The sequence below is a fragment of the Notothenia coriiceps genome, unplaced genomic scaffold (assembly GCF_000735185.1).
Source record: "Notothenia coriiceps isolate Sejong01 unplaced genomic scaffold, NC01 NC01_scaffold00019924, whole genome shotgun sequence".
Lineage (NCBI taxonomy): Eukaryota > Metazoa > Chordata > Actinopteri > Perciformes > Nototheniidae > Notothenia > Notothenia coriiceps.
The window spans coordinates 3137-24174 of NW_011352625.1; the positions used below are offsets into that span (position 1 = coordinate 3137).

General features: G+C 42.8%; 2 protein-coding genes across 8 annotated transcripts in view; one reads left to right on the plus strand and one right to left on the minus strand.

The window, feature by feature from the left end:
- Nucleotides 1-687: 687 nt before the first annotated feature.
- On the plus strand, nt 688-6356 carry LOC104952377 (5'-AMP-activated protein kinase subunit beta-2-like). The gene is made up of 8 exons (XM_010779185.1): nt 688-809; nt 2340-2522; nt 2634-2785; nt 2899-2992; nt 3525-3636; nt 3758-3891; nt 3995-4063; nt 4638-6356. Exons 2-8 carry the CDS (start codon nt 2364-2366, stop codon nt 4713-4715), a joined length of 798 nt encoding a protein of 265 aa, XP_010777487.1. The 5' UTR covers nt 688-809; nt 2340-2363; the 3' UTR covers nt 4716-6356.
- Nucleotides 6357-6670: 314 nt separating this feature from the next.
- LOC104952378 (myomegalin-like) overlaps nt 6671-21038 on the minus strand; it is a 42491-nt gene continuing 28123 nt past the window's right edge. For 2 of the 7 annotated variants that reach the window (XM_010779192.1, XM_010779186.1), the window contains 26 exons: nt 20753-20865; nt 20447-20589; nt 20067-20334; nt 19017-19221; nt 18779-18895; nt 18428-18687; nt 17619-17833; nt 17325-17442; nt 17069-17186; nt 16894-16948; nt 15675-15901; nt 15480-15584; nt 15223-15384; nt 14843-15097; nt 14430-14561; nt 14233-14349; nt 13962-14151; nt 13736-13857; nt 13174-13410; nt 12959-13060; nt 12543-12763; nt 12315-12458; nt 11671-11809; nt 11071-11117; nt 10821-10875; nt 6671-9552 (listed from right to left, as the gene is read on the minus strand). In XM_010779192.1, coding sequence (XP_010777494.1) covers nt 9422-9552; nt 10821-10875; nt 11071-11117; nt 11671-11809; nt 12315-12458; nt 12543-12763; nt 12959-13060; nt 13174-13410; nt 13736-13857; nt 13962-14151; nt 14233-14349; nt 14430-14561; nt 14843-15097; nt 15223-15384; nt 15480-15584; nt 15675-15901; nt 16894-16948; nt 17069-17186; nt 17325-17442; nt 17619-17833; nt 18428-18687; nt 18779-18895; nt 19017-19221; nt 20067-20334; nt 20447-20589; nt 20753-20865 — 3998 coding nt within the window. In that variant the 3' untranslated portion in view covers nt 6671-9421. The remainder of the gene's footprint in view (nt 9553-10820; nt 10876-11070; nt 11118-11670; nt 11810-12314; nt 12459-12542; nt 12764-12958; nt 13061-13173; nt 13411-13735; nt 13858-13961; nt 14152-14232; nt 14350-14429; nt 14562-14842; nt 15098-15222; nt 15385-15479; nt 15585-15674; nt 15902-16893; nt 16949-17068; nt 17187-17324; nt 17443-17618; nt 17834-18427; nt 18688-18778; nt 18896-19016; nt 19222-20066; nt 20335-20446; nt 20590-20752; nt 20866-21038) is intronic. The other 5 variants (XM_010779188.1, XM_010779187.1, XM_010779189.1 and 2 more) reach the window with 5 other exon arrangements.

A 21038-nucleotide genomic window follows, 5' to 3' on the forward strand; every position in this document is an offset into this window, starting at 1 on the left:
TGAGGCCCCTGGTATTTCCCTCTCCAAATATAATGACCATCAGAGTAAGCATTCTTAACTTATAGGCTATTATGCCACTTATCCCCCATTCGGAATTTGACTGTATCAGAGAAGAGGTAGGCCTATGTCTAAATAAATCTAATTTGCAATAGAACTGTACCAGATGGGTTTCTGTTTTTCTGATAAATGAGAGAAAAGTGATTGAGTCCTATGTTCCTATCACCAAAAAGTACAATTTCCATCTAAACCAAAGCTAAGTTTAGTTCTAAAGAACAACCCAAAAAACATTTTTTTCCCCAAAATAAAATTTGACAACAATCAATTTCATTAATGGGAGACCCTAAAGATAAGAAAAATCATTGTTGTCATTTGTTCTACCTCGGGTAGGGGTATCTCGAAAACTAAAGCCTTTTTTGAGGACTTGCTGAACTAGAGATAGAGCACACTGTTGAGATGTGAAATCTGCCTGTTTTACACACTTTGACCAACAGGGGGGTTTGTTTTCAAATGAAGCCCATGATGAAGCCTCATGAGATGAACCCTTTTGCGAACCAATTGGCTGGAAAGCTTCATGAGGCTTCATCTCACCATCACTAGTAGGAGCAGTCTATCGATCAATATTAGTGTGTACACTAATTACTATGTTGCTAGTGGGGAACTCACTTCTCCGAGTATTCTTATCTACATGAACGCAGCATGCATTTGTCCCTTGCCGCACACTGTAGTTGGTGCTCCACCGAGCTGCAGTCGTTGTAAAGAGGTTGCCCCTACGCTGGAAACAGACTAAAAATAAAAATCAGCTGGTACTGGTAAGTTTATTCGCTCAATCGTAACTAAATGATAAAGTTTTCGTCGCCTTGTCATAATCGACACTGACGTTGTAAGTAATACATACGGCGATGTAAGCTAATTGTTATAAAGTGACAGCTAGCCGCTAGCTAACTGTAAGCTAAAAATATTCTCCTGCCGAAGTGACCAGAGGTGGGCACAGCTGAACCAGCTGAGGGGACACGCTGCTAGGTTACTGCTAGCATGATATGGGGGCTTACTGCTCTGATTCATGGCCAACTCGTATATTAACATTTAGGAAGTTATAACTTGTTGCTTGCTAAGTAGCTAGTGGGCGGTGCTGTTATATCTGACTGGATGCAGTCTGATGTGTTGTGGCAGGTTTAGGTTCACTGACAGTGCCAGTCACACGCTTATGTATCAAGCTGTCCAACTTTTCAATAAGCCTTTTAGCCTTTCTGGAAAGCCCTTTAGCATCATGTGAGAAGTACTTGAAAAGCATACCACGGTGTACAAGTACTATGTTACAATTCATGCATTCAAAAATATTTCCTTTGTAAAAGTACAAATGTACTTAGACATTTGTTAGATAATGTTATCAACTTGAATTGACTAAATAAAAAAATAAAATTGGGCTTTCTAACACATGAATATTGTGTCATATATTTGTACATATATTTAAGAAGAACATTATAAGTCAAGCGCAAGTTACAGGTGTGGGCCTTATTCCATTATACTTTTAGAATAAACTGAGGGCCAGTTAAAAATGGACGAGGGCCAATTGAAAATGGACCAAGGGCTACAGTTGGCAGCCAGGCTGTAGTTTGGACACCCCTGTATTAGCGTCATAATTTAAAGTAAATGAAAGGTACTTGTTCGACATAATCCCTTTCAGAGAGACCAATAGCTGATACTTTAACACATTAGCATTATTTTAATGTGAAAGCTGCTAAAGGTGAAGCACATTTCAGTGATGGCTTTGGTCTAACATTAAAGGTCCCATGTCATGGCCATATATACTAATCATATTTCCATTGTTGAGGTCTACTAGAATAGATTTAAATTGTGCAATTTTCCAAACTCACATTGGTTTCTCATACAGCATCTCTGTATAGTATGTGTATTCACTCTCTGTCCTAAACGGCTTGTTGGAGCTCCTAGACAGGTCTTTTCTGTGTTAGAGTTTTACTCGCTACAGGGTGTACTTTGAGGGTTTTTGACTCTGCAGACCGTTTACATGCATAAAAACCTTCATAACACACAAGGGGACGGGTAATAACCAGAAAAGCAGGAGATGGGCCCTTTAAGCAAGTAAGTGCATAACAAAATATATAATGGTTCTTCAGCCTTATGAATTATTAATATTTACTAATAACCAGTTCACATTGTGGTTGCTCCCTATTGCATTTACAGAGCTTATAAAGGAACAGGATATCAATAGCAGCTTTTATACAGTATGTGCATTACTGATTCATGTAGCTTCTGAATGGCTACATAACAATAAAGAAGGTATGTACCCCAAAAAATAATAGTCTCTGTTTTCTTTCAAGGAGCACCATAAATAGAGAGTTATCATGGGAAACACTAGTGACCGGGTGACTGGAGATCGCCATGGAGCCAAGGCCCAACGCTCCGACAGCAGCGGCAGCCCCAAAGACCAAGAGCACAGCGGCAAGATGGTGGACAGCACCGACGACCCCAACATCTTCAACACCCACGGGCCAGAGACCAAGGTACTGCTGTACAAAACAGATAACATAGAAACATTTCTCTCGAGGAATACCTTTCAGATTTCTGTGCCATTTTTATATATTAAAGTTGACACATCAATCTATGTTTTTTAGCCGTTAGGAGAGAAAGAAGCCGATCCCACTGACCAGGTGAAAACGGGTCCTCAGGCTCGACCCACAGTCATCCGCTGGGCTGGGGGGGGAAAGGAGGTCTACATAGCCGGTTCCTTTAATAACTGGGGCACAAAGATACCGCTCAATAAAAGGTAAACATATTTATCTTGTGGCCTGTAGCTTGCTTTAAATTTGAGTGCATTCTTAGGTCAGAGGAACGACCACATCTGCAATAAAGCATTTTCTTTTTTTCTTTTCTCCAAAGCCATAATGACTTCGTAGCCATCCTGGACCTGCCTGAAGGAGAGCACCAGTACAAGTTCTTTGTAGATGGACAGTGGGTTCATGATCCCTCAGAGGTACATCAGTGTCATTTTTATTTTATTGTCATGTCATTAAAAGTTGGTCCCTTAAAGTTACGTTAGATCATGTATTTTCGAAACGTTTTGATTTAAATAATCTTTATATAACAATGGAAACCAATAAATCGAATGCTCTGACAAAAGTCCAGAAATCAACCTGGTATCTGTGGTAGGGGGTCGCATGCATAGTGCATTGTCCTTACCCTATGCTATATCATCTAACAATAGCAATGTTTGTGGTTTGTGTTCATATCGATCATTTTGAGAAGTGATTTTGGGGAGTGGCTTTAGAAGGAGGCCTGAAGGTCAAGCTTTGAGCCCCAAGCTGGCGTATTTCTCACTAGATTTAGCTGTTTTTGGAATTAGTACTGTTAGATCATTTATTACGAAATGGCAACGTTAGACTTGTTTTTTCTGAGAACAACCATACAGCCATCGCTTAAAGGCCTTTAAAGTTGTTTAAGTGTAAAATAATAATAATTACAACAATTCTTAATTATTACCTTCTTGAAACATTTCTCTTTCACAGACGGTTGTAACCAGTCAGCTGGGCACCATCAACAACCTGATCCAGGTGAAGAAGTCTGACTTTGAGGTGTTTGACGCGCTGCATGTCGACTCTCTGGATAGCTCCGACTCAGGTCTGCTCATGTCCTCGATGTACTCGCACTACAGTTAAATCTGGTTCAAAATGAACTATGGACCGTTTAACCTAGCCTCTGATGCCCTGTCAGCAGAGTTATAATAACTGTTTGTTTTCAGATCTATCCAGCTCCCCTCCAGGTCCTTACGGCCAGGAGCAGTACGTCTTCAGACCGGAGGAGCACTTCAAAGCACCCCCTATTCTCCCCCCCCACCTCCTCCAAGTCATACTCAACAAGGACACCAATATATCGGTAAGTGCCCTATCTTTCTATACCACTGTAGTCTGCTTACACCTCGATGTGATTGACCTTATTGTTGTTCGGACCCTCACCCTTATGTTCTCTCTCTCTGCAGTGTGACCCCGCCCTGCTGCCGGAACCCAACCACGTCATGCTCAACCATCTTTACGCTCTCTCCATTAAGGTGGGTTCCCCACAAACAGCTTAACTACTCCTCATATGTGTCCAGATGTTACTGGCACCATATCAAATACACATTTTCCCCAAGAGCATTTTCCATTTCCAAGTCAGATTCTTAATTATATACATTTTTGATTCTAATTTAAAAAAAAGTGTGGATTAACAAGTTGTGATTGGCTAAAAAAACTCTATCGATATGACATTTTATTTCAATTTTCTTTTTCAACATGAATCAATTAAAGCCTTCATACTTTCCCAACATTCGACCTATTTAGTTTTAGCAGATATTTAACCAGCAAATGTGGAAACAAACCTTCATGTCAAACTGTTTCTTTGACAAAGAATCAAAGGATTTGAGCCTTGAAAACGTTTTATACTCCTAAAGCAACCACACGTGTTCAGAATGGTTGTATTAAATATGCTAATCATGCTAAGTGCTGAATAAATACTTGTTTTCATGACCATTTCATGTATTTTTGTATGTATTTTTGAATGCTGAATAGACCAGTTGGCTGTTCCACAAACTGGAGCATCTGATGTTTATTTCACTGCCGGTATTTCTGTGTTTCTGTCTGCAGGACGGAGTAATGGTGCTGAGTGCTACTCACAGATACAAGAAGAAATACGTCACCTCTCTGCTCTACAAGCCTATCTAAACCTGAACTTGATTGCTCCACAGTGCTTTTAGAGAGCAGTATGTCTGTATTCTGCTGTTTATTCCCTGTTTCATCACATTTAGCCAAACCTTGCACCGAAACAGGTTTACAGGTGAGCGAAGGCCAGCAGCTGGGGCTTGGTGTTTAAAAAAGGCTGCACTTCAGTCTACATAGGGCTCTGAACACAGTTAGTGTGTGTGTGTGAGGGGCTTCAGAGAGAGGAGGAAACATACACTGGCTTTTACCTGCGACTCTACAGACAGATCAAAGACTGACTAAATCACTGTGTGTGTGGAGTGTTTGCTGCACATTGTGAATATATGCATGTCCGTGTTAAACAAGGAGGGAGATCTGTGAAGCATCACTTTCTTTACTGGTGATTTGAATGATTTGATGTGGAGTAACAGTTTAATTTCAAAGTGTTGTGTGATCATATCCTCCTTGAACTGATTTCAAGTGTTGAACTACTGACTTGACAGCGTTTATGAAAGGTGCATGCGGTAGAGAATAGGTCAGTGTCTAGATGCTAAAGCAGACTTTAGATTAGTTCAACATAAAGTGCAATAACGTGCTGCTGTATCCTCTGACATGATGGGGAGGAAGCAGTGAACAGCATCTTGTTGTGTCAGTTATAGTTACATGTGCTACATTATATTGACTTTCTCAGCATTCAACCACCGTTATTCAGTGCAATTACAACGTGAATTCAACTATAAACAAGACCAGTTTTGTCAATGTAACGGTCGCTAAAGATGAGTACTTGTCAGTTTCAATGGCCCACTGTCCTGATGCGGAGTGGAGGTCAAAGGTTATGTTCTGCCGTTGCCTTTATCTTGACATGTTGCGAGCACTTTACCATCCTGTGAGCAGGAGTGTTGATATAAGCTTTTAACTACGACAACTCTTTACTTTAATGTAGCTTCTCTGGATTGTACAACCCAACATGTGCTTTTTTCTTTCTTTAGACATGATGGACGTACAGTGCTTTATATGTGTGTGCATCTGTATTGACTTCTGTTCATCATTTATGAATGTATTGGATATGTCTGTGACATGTGTAGTCATACACAGAGCCGTCTACACCTAACTGTTTGAACTTGTTGGTTTGCATGTATCGAATGTCTGCACATTTTGAGGATACAACACATTCAGAAGCAGTTTGAGCGCTTTCAGATGTATTTACAGGGCTAGGAGGTTGGAGACTTGCTATACATTTAAAGTTGTACAAAGTTTGCTTGTCTGTTATTTAACGGATAACCATTTAAGATATTTTGAATTGTGGTGGTTTTGAGAGTGTTTTTTGTTAAGTCATGCTGTTTGTCTGCAGTTAAAGTACAGTATCCCAACAGTTGTTACCCTATACAGACTAATAAAAGGGGCTTTCATAATCCTGTTGGTGTTCAACTAGACACTCTAAAAGTATTATGCAAATGTTCAGCCTAACCATGAAGTGTTTTTAAGACTTACAGATACGATAAGGGAGTGTGGACGAGGCATTTAATCCAAAACTTGAATTTTACAACCGTTTCATGAATGTTTTGAAATGCTTTGCAGAACAAGTGTGATGATTCACTGTACAAGGTTTTACTTGTTTGCAAATAAAGAAAGGACACGCTGGTCCTATAGTTTCTGTCTAGTTAACTATTTTCTTCTTTTGGTGTAAGAAGCCATATTCTGTATTCTGGGTTAATGAAACAAGATTATTTATGTGTACCATATCAATACTTTAAAATGTCAGCTTTTGGTTCTGGAGAAATCACTTAGATATTCTTTTTACAAAAGCCAGAATGACAAATTGACTATAACCTTGAAATGAAGACATGCTTGCGGTCTCTGTGTATCATTCTGTTGTCGTCCTGCTTGGATACTCTTTAAGGAATAAAGGTCCAAACATTTACCAGGCAGAAGCTAAAGGGGATTTTAATATAAAACAAGAACCAAAAGTCAACCACACAAACTTTTTGAAGTGTTTTTTTAATTAATTCTTTCCCCAAATCTGTCATTGCTAATACTTTTTCCAACACAGTACACTGTTAACTGTCATCAGAGACAGGATCTATACGAGTCCTGTATCGGCGTCCTAGTTCCTTATGCACAAACTCAGAAAAAGCTGCTTTCCAACCACATAAAAACTGCACCAATCAAATAGCATTATATACACACGTAAAGCAGAACCAACAAAACATCAAACTGCTGTTTGATTCCCTTCTTAATAACAAATAGCAAAAAGGCTTTGTTTACGCTCCAACAAGGTGCTTTGTGGGTCCAACATTTCACAATCTTTCACTGACTTTTTCTTTTTACAGTAGACAATTCTTCAAAACCTTTCCCTTTAAATTTCAAAAAGGAAATATCAAACTTGTTATCTCTATTAAAATACTTGGCATCTTCAGTCTTTTTCCTAAGACTCGAGCGCAAACAAAACCTAATTTGGCAGATCTCAGGTAGACGAGCACTAGTTCATTTTGACCGCTGAGAGCAGATTGCAGCTCTCATGCTAAATATAAAGGCAAGCGAAGCAACATTATCAGAGCTTTGTTATAGGTGATGATTGTTATCAGTGACTTGGATATCATGAAGGCATAGTTTGTGGTTTCGTATCAGACACAGCCTATGTGACTAATTGACACAATGCATATAAATCGCAGCAAACATACTCGTAATACCATGATGTTTAACATCAAAATAATATAAAGCTATTGCACAGCTACCCAGAAAATCAACTTTGCAAAAAGCAAATGTTGGATGTTTTTAACACACACACACACACACGCACACACACACACAACCACACACATAGGAACCCACATGCGCGCGCACACACACACACACACACAAACACAAACACACACACAAGTTTAAACAGAACCAGCAGGTAATATACAGCATAAAATGGCAAATGTACAGCAAGAACACATCAAACTTAATTTGAACTGTTATGAGTGAGTGAATCGAAAAACAATGGTCCTACCAGTAGCCTGCCAAAGTTTGCATCATCTATAAGAACTTGATAACCTATATTGCCATTGCCATGGGAATGCTGGGACGGCCTGAACCAAGAGAAATAAAATAAAGACAATAGCATATGGCCACGTGGGAAAAATCCACTCTGTTGAGTTTTGGTCCAAAAAAGGAGCTAATTTCCGTCATACAATTTGAAATACACTGAGCAATCTGTCTAACGGTTACCGTCTCTGTGGTTCTGGAGGCTCTCTGAAAAGAAGACACCTCGGTATCCCTGCGGTCTGATCAGACCTGGGTTTGTCATTCGCATGGATAAGGCAAGTCAAAGTACTGTAAGTTAGAAGTTTAAACTTTGGCAAGTATTGGCAATCCCCTGTTCCATAGCTTAGGTGTTTACAATCTCTGTCATGCATAACACTCTGGTAAATAGTACAATCGTAACACTAAGCGTGTCCTAACGTTATATAGAGTGTGACTAATAATCCAGTGTCAAGCTAAATATTAAATAATAACTCGGTGCAGCATGATCATTCATGAAACATCATTATTGCACATGCTCGTATGAGAACTCCTACTGAGGAGCTTGAATACGCGTGTTTAGCCCGGTTCCATTTCAGCACTTTAACCTCTGTTTTTAATTTGTTTTCAATCCTACGTTTTGCTTAGGAAATCACAACCAACCAGATCGATCTACTCCCATGTTTTTGAAGTATTCAGTTTTTCAAATGTAGGTACATGCCAAAACGTACCATTCGAACCCTAAAATAGCTTGTGGCTCAAATGGAACCTTTTTCTGGCTTTTGTTCTGCTATCCGTAACCCTTGGCACACAGCATTCAGAAGCTTCCACAAATACCAGTACAGCTAGCACACAACTTTTTTTTCGCATCGATCGCCTACCTCTTCTACATTCCTCCACTGTGTGTAGTGACACATCGTGGATGTCATTGTTCTTTGCATTGCATTTGCAACAAAGAAAGTCCTTGTTCTTAAAAGCGCCACGAGAAGTACACTTGCATTTCTGTGGCAGTCGAAGTTGAGGAAGTGTTGTCTTTGAGTGAGCCGTTTTAGATCACACATACAGATATAAATGTGTGTGTACATGTGCATAGAATTCCTTTCTCAAGCCACGATTTAACATGCAGGAACATCTTTTCCATCCACAGGCTGCCTGGCTCTCAAAAGAGGATGCTCTTAGATACAGATCTCAGGGTGTACTATGGAAACTCATGGTTTTAATTGGCAAGTTATGTTATATTTTAAAATGCCTAAATCAGGTTTAATTATCCTGAAAGTTTCTGTCATACAATCCATGAAACCAAAAATCAGTTTAAGAACAGACACCTGTTCTGGGATCAGTTTCTAGGAGCATCTTCAACCAGCTCCATCAGTTGGACGCACGTCACTAAACCACCAGAGGCACATTTCAAACACCTTCTTCTGTCACACACACGACGAGGCAAACTGCCAACTGTATCACTCAAAGACAATAACACATGGAGGGGGAAGGGGAAGAGTGTCAGAAAATTGGGGGTTTAGGAAGTTTGGTAAGGCTCAAGGTGCAGATTATACTGCGCACGTATTGCCTGGAGGAGGGAGGAAGCACTCTCATGGCGGGACGGAGGCTTGGTGGGACAAAAAGGCTGGTGTCGGGGGGCTGTAAAGAGGCTGGGGGGTGTTATATCTTGGCTATAAGAGGTTAGAGGTAAGAGGTGGTAGCGTTGAGGCTGGTTCTTTAAAGGTCTAAAGCAGGCATTGGTTGCTGCGCTTCCTCGCTGCTGGACGTTGATTGGCTGCAGCTCCGGAAGCACTGCTGATTTTCAGGAAACTGCGATGAGCAGGCCGCTCTCTGGCAGAACCTCCTGGGTCCTCATCTGGGTTTATGGACAGAAAGAGAGAGGGAAATCAGGATGCAAGTTATTATTCAACATTCTGAATCCTGTTACAGGAAAAACTGCGTGTGAGGTGAAATGTTAAAGAAATAGTTTAGCTCATACACCAATTTTGCCAAGAGTTGTATCAGAAAATACCACAATGTAAACCAATATGAAGCTAGAGCCAGGAGACCACTTATTAGCTGGACAATTCCTTGATCACTGATCTATGCAATTAAGTGTTAATTAGTAAGCTTTATGGGTACAGGTATCTTCGGACGGTGTGGGCTAACTGTTTCCAGACGTTATGCTAAGCTAGGCTAATCGTGTCCTGGCGGTAGTTTCATGTTTTACATATAAAACATGATAGTGGAATCAATTGTCATCAACTACCTCTCATGAAAAAGAGAGAATACATATATTTATTAATATGTTAAATGATTCCTTTTAAATCAAAGTAACATCACAGCAAGAACTAGTTTACTGCTAATGTTTTTGTTATGTTAATGTTAATCGTAACAATAAATCACACACACACACACACACACGCACGCACGCACGCACACACACAGTGCTCTGTGCTGTTTGGGTGTTCATGACACCAATCATATTCAGGGGTAGCGCGGTCACATACATGTTGTTGTGCGTTCATCCTATAGCAAGGCTGTGACATCACACACAGGGTGGAAACTATGCAGCGTGCAGCTATTCCAGGGATAACTGTAGGGTTAGAAGCTATGAATAGACTCAACTTTAATACAGGGGCATGTGGAAGTAAACAATACTTTAGTGCAGTGTTATCTGAGTGGAGGGGTGTGTGTGCAATTTGGTGTCAGTGTTGTGGGAACAACTCAGGGCCTCTTAATGCAAATACAGCTATTACAACAGCTGAGTCGTTGTGGTGGGATTTTAAGATCAGGTGAATAAACACCGCGGTAAAATAAAGCGCTTCGTGGAGCCATGTGTTTTTTCTACTCAGGATAACCTCTCATGTTTAATCATCCCTAATAAACATTATTAAAGCTAAAATGTCATGTCATGAAATGTCATAAACAGTGAGTTACAGGATGCAGTTGGGCTGTGACAAGATGGCAAGGCAGTGATTTCAGCATGGTGAGAGAAAGCAAAACCACACGGAGGTAAAAGCTGTCCCAGACCACAGACCTTAAGACCTACAGTTTAAACAATAGGCCTCAAACTACTAAAGTCATACTGCATCTGGGACAACATGTACCTGTTTGCAAGATCACAAGATGTCAAACATTTACCAGCGTAAGGAGAGGAAGAGGAGGAGCTTAGAGAGGAAAGTCTCAGCTCATTCTTCTGGGGGGTTTCAAAGAGGAGAGACAAACGCAGGACGAAGGAACAAGTGAGGCAGAAAGCCGAAAGTGATGAATTCACATCAAAAAGACACCAGGGACATCACAAAGTACTTATACACATAATAATACTGTGGAGAATGCACACATATAACCAACAGAATGATGATGTACTGGATATGAAGGTGATTTTGCTTACCTCTAAATTTGTTCTGGCTTTCTTCAGCACATCACGAGTCCTTGACACTGCAAAAAAAACAAGGAAAATAGGTTTTTATATATTGTATTTATAAAAATGACAGGCAGACAGATGATACCTCCACATAAACACTGTATGTTCTGCATGTGTTAAGATAACTCCTTTTAGGTCTTTGAGCATTTGGACCTGGGTTATAAATACAAAACTTGTCTTTTTAAGTGTAATCTCTAATAGTGTGCATTGCAGATCTGTGAATGATTGTTTATTGTTTCTATCCAATCCCCAGCCAGGGATTTCTCCTGACTAGAAAGGACAATCAGTGTTGTCTCACTTCCTTTACTCAAACCTTATTTGGTTTTGTTTAGCACTCGCCCTTCCTACATTTCTTTCCCCTCTCAGCCTGGGTCCAATTACATGGCCATGCACCAAACGGCACTTGAAATAATCCTTGTCCGTCGGTGCGACCAATGCCCACGGCTTTGTGTCTCTCTTAATCTCCCCTGATCTCACACACACACACACACACACACACACACACACACACACACACACACACACACACACACACACACACACACACACACACACACACACACTTACACTGGTTGACTATGAAGTGCTCCATGTTCTCCTTAGTGCGGCTGGTGCTCCTCAGTCTTTGAATTGTCCCCTTAAGAACCTCTTCCTGCTCCGACACACGCAGCTTCAGGGACAAGATCTCCTCCTGCATACACTGCTCCTACACAACATCACACACACACACACACACACACACACACACACACACACACACACACACACACACACACACACACACACACACACACACACACACACACATTCAAAGTGACATTTGGTTAGAAGGTCTGCTTTCTTTTGAAACATGTTTGGGTTTCACTAGGATAGAGGTGTTGATTTTTCTCAACAATTCATTGATCATTAGCACCACATAGTATTGCCTCCACTGAAAAACAATAGACACATCTTGAGCCACACAGGTGCTCCAAGTATCATGTTTACCATAACAAATACATAAAACACATTCTACGCCTGAGAGTAACTTTTGGAAAGAAAATGTTCTGCTGTTTTAGGGAAGATGTAACCTTGTTTGAAAATCTGGTTATATTTTTGAAACATTTAAACTAAAGTGATTAAGTTCTTTAGTGGGAACAAATAGGCGTAAGGGTGAGTGCCACAGACATGCTAGGGAAACATGCTAGGTTATAATAAAATATCATAATAACCTTCTTGAGGTTCTGCATGGAGGGGTCAGAGCTCGGCAGCGCTGCTCTCCAGAACATCTTCAGCAGAGACATGGCCTCCTCCAGGATCTGCCTCAGAGTCTTGGTGTTGGACAGCAGACTCTTCACACATCCATAGTCCAGTCCCTGCATACAGAGCTCAGTTAGATATTTACTTTAAACGTCTCATCATTTTTGTAATATAATAAATAATAAATACATGGCTCTCACCAGCTCACTGCTCTGTTTCCGGTCGCCCTCCAGCAGTGGGGGGCCGAGGCAGGCCTGCAGGGCGGTCTCCATGCGCTGGACGAGGCTCCGGCCCTCTAGCACTTGCTGCTGCAGAGCGCCGAAGTCATCCACGTGGCCGATGGCGTGGCGCCCATTGCGGTTTGCAAACGATCCATCAGGGGCGTCGCCCTCCAGCTCAGAGTGAGGGTCGAGAGGTTCTGCTGGAGGCAAAAAGAGCATGAATGTACATGGGGAAATAACTCTGAATGATGATTGTATTTCTTGTATTGCAGAAGAGAGTGATTCAAACATATTCTGTTAGGCAAACTACTGAAAAACAAGGAGTGATGACAGAGCAACACAGTATCTTCACAGTCATTTAGAGTCACAGACATGCAGTGCGGTTAAAGTCACACCATTGGCGGTGCTGTGGCTGTCATCCAGGTCTGAGTAGGGGGGACCGGGGGACCCGCAGTTAAACAGACCAATGTCCCTGACTGGAGGAGAAGGAGCAGGGTCTGTGGAGATCACAGAAACACACACCAGGCTTGGACACACAGCAAACCACACCTCGATGAGCCGTACAAACATTATGTTGTTATTAAGTGTTATAGAAAGAAGAATGTCTCACCGTGCAGTAGCTGTCGCCTGTAGAAGTTATCTCTCTGCGGGCTGGCAGTGAGGGCGGAGAGGGAGGGGGTCCGAGGGGAGCCCATACCCAGCTTCTGCTCCAGCTGCTTGTGGAGCTCCAGCTGTTTGAGGGCACTGTTCTCCTGGACGCTGTTCTGCAGCTGAGCTCTCAGACTCCTCACCTCCCCCAGCAGCTCGCCCAGCTCCACCGGCAGACCTGGCAGCTCACACAGGAAGCCTGGAGACGAAACACACCGTCACTGAGCGAGCGGAGAGTGGGAATAATTCTGCTACAGTGCAGAATTCAAGGGTTTTATTCTAGCACAATGTTACAGTAATATTGGGTAGATGTAGCAAAGCAAAATGTAGGCATTACTTTAGATTTTAACATGTTTAAAAGGTTCAATCATAGGAAGAATTTAAGCAACTTAGGTTTATTGTTTGCCAATTCATACCAGTGTCCCATAACGCCATTCTTAATACAATCACCAGATGGAGCCAAAGTGTTACATTTAAAAATGGGTGTGTATTAAGCATAGCTAGTGTAAAAAGAGCAGACTGACCTTTCTTGGCTTTTGTGCTGGAACACACTTGATCGTACACTTGTAGTTCATTCTGCAGGGAGTGTATGAGCTCTCTGCTCTCACAGAGCTGCTGCTGCAGGAGAGACACCTCATGCTGGAGCCTGAGGAAACATCACAGCGCATTTCAGTCAAAGAGTAGATATTTATACCAACATACATACGCAGTTTTCTCTACTAATCAGTCACTGTTTGATTCAGCACCAACCTGTTGGTTTTCTCCTGGCTGGCCAGCCGCTCCTGCCTCAGGATGTGAATCTGCTGTCCCTGTTCCTGGCTGTGAGCCTGCAGTCGTCTCAGCTCCTCTTTCCACTGCTCCGCCTCCAGCTCTGCTTGTTTCAGGCGAGAACGAGCTGTAAATACCGCCTCCCGCAGCTGCACCACCTCCTCACATGTGTCTGTGAGAGGAGAGTTTAGTATGGGTTATGGTGGATTCCCAAAGATCATAATGAAATATTTAGCTGGCTTTCAGATGCTACCTGTGCTGGCCTGCAGGCGTGACTGTAGGCCCACATTTTCTTCCTTCAGGACTCGGATCTCATTGGACAGCTGAGTGACTGTGTCCAGTCCCTGGATGTAGATGTTTGTCGGTGCCCCTGGAGAAATAAACAGGGGTTATTTTATGCAATTTATTGCACGAAGAACATGAAGAGTGTTGTAATGAGGGCTACAATACCTCCGTCACGCCCAGTGGAGGCCAGTCTCTCTTCCAGCTGCAGTCGGAGCCTCTCATTGGTCCTGATGGACTCCTCCAGACGCTGACGGAGACACCGCACCTCCCGCAGGTGCTCCTCCATCAAATGTACCCCTAGATAGAAACAGCATAAGAGTAATATTGTAATATTTTTTCAGAAATTGCACAACACTTTTCTTTTTTAATCTTGCTTTGAATTAATTACATATTACAATAATGTCTGACTTTGTTATACCTGTGTTGTGCTCATGACCTATTTTGTTAATTGTATTATCCTGTAAAGCCCTTTTACATGCATTTTGTGTTATGAAAGCTGCCTTATGAATACATTTTATTATTATGTGACTGCTTGTTTGAATGTACTTTCATAATAAGACAACAGTATGGAGTCTCACCTGTATGGCTGCCTCCCTGCAGGTGTCCCGATCCAGAGTACCCTCCGCCCTGCTGACCCCTGTTGTCCATGTCCCACAGAGTCCCTCCTGTCAAAAGACCTGAGTCCGACTTCAGCGAGTGGCTTTCGGGAATGCCACCCAGTGGATACTGTTGAAAGGCATGATGGGAGAGCTGGCTGTAGCTGGAGAGGTCGTGCTGGTTGTGGCCACCAGGTGAGAGGCTGAACAGAGGCTTGTCATGGGGGACTGCAAAGCCTGGAAACACCCACACAGAAGGGAAAGTATGTGACACATGATGTAAGAAGGAAAGGGAAATGATCGTAGATATTATGATCTTAATTGAAGCTTTCTACACATGGCACACCACTCCCGGCCCTCACCCCTGTTCCTCTCCATCATCTGTCTGTACAGCGTGTCCAGCTCTGGGCGGACAGCGAGCACAGACAGGGCCCTGGGCCGAGGGGCAGAATAAACCTCTCTGCCCCAGGCGTCAGGGCCACAGGGGCCAGACAAGGAGAAGGAGACCGGATCACTGAAAAGGGCTGGAGGAGGATGACAGGAAGTGACACAAACAGAACATGAAGGATGAGGAAAAAGGAAAAATGTTGGGGAACTTTGCCATCTGTAACTCTTGTACCTCTGGAGGAGTGACTGGTGAAACCCACAGGGGCGGAGCAAAGCATGTTGGGACAGCTGCTGGAGGTCTTGAGGAAGCCATGAGGAGGAATGGAGGATGGAAGGACTAAAGGAGGGGAATGGAAAGAGGGAGTGAAAGTGGATAGAAGAGGTATTTCTCAAACATAGAGAGGAGGAACAGGGGAATGAACTTTACCGTCTCGTTCTGATCCGTGTCCCGGCAGCCCCTCCTGGTATTCTAAATCGGAGCACATCTCCAGGTCTTCGTTGGTTCTGTACTCATCGGACACCAAGGACGTCCTGTCTGATTGGTCGGTGGTCTCAGAGAGGGCGTGGCAGCTGGACGGGGTCTCTGGACGCTGCTGCAGCTTGGTGTGGAGGGACTCGATGATTTTATCTTTCTGCTGAAGCTCTTTACTCAGCCTGCACATGCACACAAGAGAATCAACCATTTATTAATGGAATACTCAGCGGTTGTTATCAAAGAGGGAGGAAAGGAAAACTGGCTTCCATTTCTTTTGGTGAAACCAATATCGTATACATTTTTTGTTGCAACGAATGAATCCAAGTCTTTTTAATATATTTGCCCTTTTTATTTCATGAATCTTTTTGATGATTTCAAGTCAACCATCTGCTGTTGCCTATGTAGACAGATCTTCCTAAAGTGAGTGCACCTATGTGAAGTCATTTCCCTTACTGTTTGAGTTGCCGAAGCAAGAGCTCCCTGTTTCTCTCCAACACCATCCTAACACAAGCCGTCTCTCTTGCTTGGCTTCGAGCGTTAGAAAAAGACCACAAAGAGTCCCTGTATATGGAGCTGTTCTTAGCAATCATAGATTTCCAGAGTGGAGCCATCACACCATCAGTCCAGTCCAGAAAGAAAGTTCTTGATGCACTGACTACAGACTCTTCGTCTTCTGATTTGAGTAAGAATATCAGTATCCGAAAGGGGATTTTTTAACCAAAACTCCAAAGAAAGTAGTTATAATGAAGTCAAAATAACATCAATCCATGTATAAGAGACTCCAACGGAAACCATCTTTCACAAGTACTAGGACTGAATGAAGAAAAGGGACACACAGCCACACAGCCCTCCTGAGCCTCTTAAGCTGCTGGGACACCTGTACTGTAAGTCCATTCAACTAAAGCAACTTAAGGTTGAAGGCTCCATGCTGTGGCCTGTATGTGGATTAACAGCACCCTTCTGTCTCCTCTCCACCATAAGGAGCCATGTGGTGTGCCGCAGCATGTCACATAACAAGGTAAACTAATCACTAGGACAGAGTAAGTGCTCCACAAAGAAGGCTAATAACTTCACGGGAGGTCCACAGATCACAACGCTGCAGGCGCTTCTGTAGGCCATTATTTAGCTAGGTTTAGTGATTAAAATGTGTCTGTTCTGAATGCTGACTCACCGTAGTGCAAGCAACTCATGGCCTGCCTTGTCATCATGGCTCTCTGCACGTTCACCTATGGAAATACAACAGGAGAGAGGAAATGGTGAGAGGAAATGTTAAACATTTACAATTTGTGCACAAGAACGAGAAATTATAAAACATTTCTATTCTGATTTGGAAAGATTTTTCTTACGTCCAATGATCTTGGCGACCACTCTTTGTGCCAGGGCAGAGTTTTGTGCCAGCTGCTCCCTGAAGCTCTGACCCATGTAGTAATCTATATCATTCGCCCGCAGCAGCTCCTCGAAGGCCTGTGCGATGTTGAGAATTTGAGCAAGTTTAAGGATAAAGCCAAAAATGTAACACTTATATTTTTTCCGCATTTTGGTAATATGCAGTTGAATGTAGTTTAATGATTGATTGAGTTAATGCAGAAGAGTTTTCAGCACCTTGGTGGTGTCACCCAGGTGTTGGGTGAGGATATGGCAGACTCCTTGCCCCTCTCTCATCCTCTGCCTCAGATGAGACAGCTCCCGAGCTTGTGCCTGGATCAGAGTGTTGTACTTCCTGGAAAGGGAGCATAATAACCACAGCATTAATAGAGGGCTGTAGGTAGGAAGACTTGTTATACTTATGTGCAGCTATTAAATGATTTTAGATCAAATGAAAAGGCCTCTACGGTACAAAGGGTCTAACAGCTACTTATATATTTGATCATGGCCTCTCTATCTCTGTCCCCTCACCCAGGCCAAGTGGCACATTTCCCCTCCTCTGCTTGGCCTTTGCCCTCCAGTCTGGAGCTTTTAAGCTGCGACTCCAGTGAAGCAACTCGTGCCATCAGTTCCTGCAGCTCCCTGCTGGGCTTGGATCCCGAGCGGACCCCTTGGGTGTCTGACATCCAGCCTTCATCCTCTTCCGCACCGCTGGGGGCCGGCGACGTCTCAAAGGCCCAGTTTACCTAGAAGGTGAGGATCAAATGTGCATCTTTGTTAGACTTAAAGCTCACCTATTAGCTCACTGCTCAGATACAGCTAAAAGCTGCCGTGATTAAACGCCATCATGTTCTAAACCACATCAAGGATTATTTCCGAAACAGTATGGAGCTCAAATGCTTTTTCTCTTGCGGGTTTACCACAAGGTGAGTTCCTTTTTTTAGTTCTGCTTTTTTACACATGCTCTCTCCAGTGCAGGTTAGCTCTGAGTGTTAGCGATGCTTGCTAATGTAAAAACAGACCATATTACTTCCAAAACACGTCACGCATTGTTTGCGATAGCAACGTTTCTGATAGGGCCGTGGGTGTAAAGCCAGCCCACTTTTCCGATATTACGTCATATCGGCAGCAAATCTGGATCAGCTCCGTTGACCCCCGATTTTTTAGATTTGGGCTCGGAGGGAAAGAGAGAGGGTTTTGTTTTCTAACACTTTGTGAGTTTCCTGACAAATATTTATGTATAAAAGTGCATTTTGCATGATAGGAGACCTTTAAATACACCTGAAAGACCATGTAGAGTAGCTTGTTAATGTTACAGTAGCTTGTTATTGTTCCAGTACCTTGCGGGGGGTTCTCTCCAGGCTGGAGGCGTAGTCGCTGGTGGTGGACAGGGAGCGGACTCGCAGCTGCAGCCCCCGGATCACCTTGTGGCAGCGGGTCAGCTGAGAGCGGAGATCCTGGACGAGATGCTGCAGAGAGGCGGACTCATCGCCCATTTCATAACCATCTGTGTTACTGCTGCCAGCGTACCAGCTGCCGCCCCCACCCTCGTAGTCCTGCTGATTGGACAGTGATGTGCACATCTCCAGGTCATCAAACTCTGAAGGAGGGAGAGAGAGATGTAGGATTATTGAGTGTATTTGCAGGAGAGAACATGGGGTGTTTATGTTGGAGGGGAATGTGTTTGTCACCTGGGCTGCTGGCATCTTCTCTCTCTGCTTCGTTCTCACTACGACCACAAGTCTCGTACCCCAGATCCTGGAGGTCCACCTGCACCTGCTTATTGGCCTGCTGGACGGATGTCTCGGCTGCAGAGACAAGGGAAAGAAATAACTTCACTCTCAGAGTTTGATTAAGGTTTTGAGCATTTATTTGTTCTTCCATGTGTCTAATAACACTTCTTCATGAGTGTTCCTGAGAGTGACTCACTGAGCAGATCTCTGTAGTCCTTCAGTTGTTCGGCCTGAGCGTGCACCGTTGCCTCGGACACCATCAGCCTCTCCTGCAACTCTCTGTTTTCTTGGTGGCTCACAGCCAGATTGGAGCTCAGGCGGGACGCTTGTTCACGAAGACCCTCATCTATATCCTGCCAGAGCACTCCCACCTCACTGCTGTCACCAGGAGGCTCCACTTCCTGCAACAGCAAAGGGTTTAAGCAACTCTGATTTGTAATACACAAAAAGGATATCACAGGTACGTCGTTTTAACATGAGAACATACGTTTTATTTGACATGCTTATTATACAAATAGCAGAATTTACTGAAGGAACACTGATCTCACTTATATAAACAATCATGAGACTAAAAGAACAAAACACCCGCACACAGAGCCTGTGAATGGAGACCTGGTGATGAGAGCAGGAGGGCAGGGCCTGGAGGCAACGCTGCTCCAACACAGTTTACTGAAATACTTCTTGAAACCAGCAATGAGATTGCTTTAGTTACAGAGGTGGGGCATAACTTGTGTTAAATCCATCTGGTGTCTGATGTTTTTTACCAAAGTATCGTTTTACATGCAAAATATATTATGAGCTTTAAAACCAGATTAATTTTAAATAACTTAAAATAGAAGTTTCAACCTGGATTATTGACGATGTTATACTCTTTCATACAGCTTTTTCAAGCCTTCGTTGTTTTACGATATTTTCTTCTTATTGAAACCCTTTTCCATTACCAAGTATAATATTGTTTGACATGTTTCTCTCTTAATAGTAAAATCATTTTCAGATTTGTTGAAGGAGAGATAAAAAAAACTATTTATTTTTTTTACATACATTTTTGTTACAATGTAAATACCTCAATAATAAGCATATTTCATGCCTATCAAATTCACTTTCTACAGACTTGTGCTTTCTACCTTTATTGGAAAACCCTGAAAATCTTTAACGCCTCAGAGTTCAAATAATCTGAATAAACTTTGCTAGATAGATAGTTACAAGCTGCCGCAGTAAATCACTAAAAGTGTGATTCTGTTCTTACCGTCTCAGGCTGGTGTGTGTGATGAGGGGTGGTCAGACAGCGCGGCCTCTTGCAGTCCCTCTTTCCATGGTCGTCACTCAGACTGACACACAGATGACCACGCTTCCCTGCCGGCACCGGAGATGTTTCCTCCTCTTCATCTTCTTCCTCGATATCCCAATCCTCTTCTTCTTCTTCCTCCTCCTCGTCCTCGTCCTCCTCTTCCTGGTTCAGTCCTCGACTGTCTTTCAGAGCTTGCTTCTCTTGCTGTAGACCCTGCAGTGCACTCCTGGCAGATGACGGGAAGAAAGACCAAAGTTGAAATCAAGATCACTATCACATTTCTTGCTCCATACATGCAATAATGTCGAGTTTCAAGTGATCAGCAAACAAATACGCACCTCATCTGAGCCACGGAGTTGTATCCATCCCTCTCCAGTTGTGAGTGTATTTCTTTAAGCTGGACTTCAAGTGTGTTCTTTGCTTCCTCAAGCTGCTTCACATCAGACACCAGCACGCTTGTCACACCCTCAGCTCCACAAACCTTAACACACGTCAAAAGAAATATATTCAATTATTTATGTGCAACTGTTTAAATAATCAACGGCTTTCTCCAAGGCTTAAATAAGTAAGAGATCCATAAATATCGGGTTACAAACATCGACCTAAAGGGATTTAATATTCAAATGTTCATAAAAGTATCTTACCTGAATGGAGGCCAAACTTCTGGCTGTCACTTTTTCATCATCCTCTATGCTGTCAGTGAACTCGTCACTGCTGCCTTCTTCATCATCTCCCTCCTCCTCTTCTGTGCTGAGCTCTGGGAAACACAGCAACCATATAAGCACAAAATCCACCTTTATTACCCCCTTTGTTTATCGCTTAATCCTCTGTTCCACTTATTATTCTTACTATTTTGATGTTCCTCCCTCTCCTGCATCCACTGTCTACCCCATTATTTCTCTTCGTACGCTGAATTCCTTGTTTGGAAAT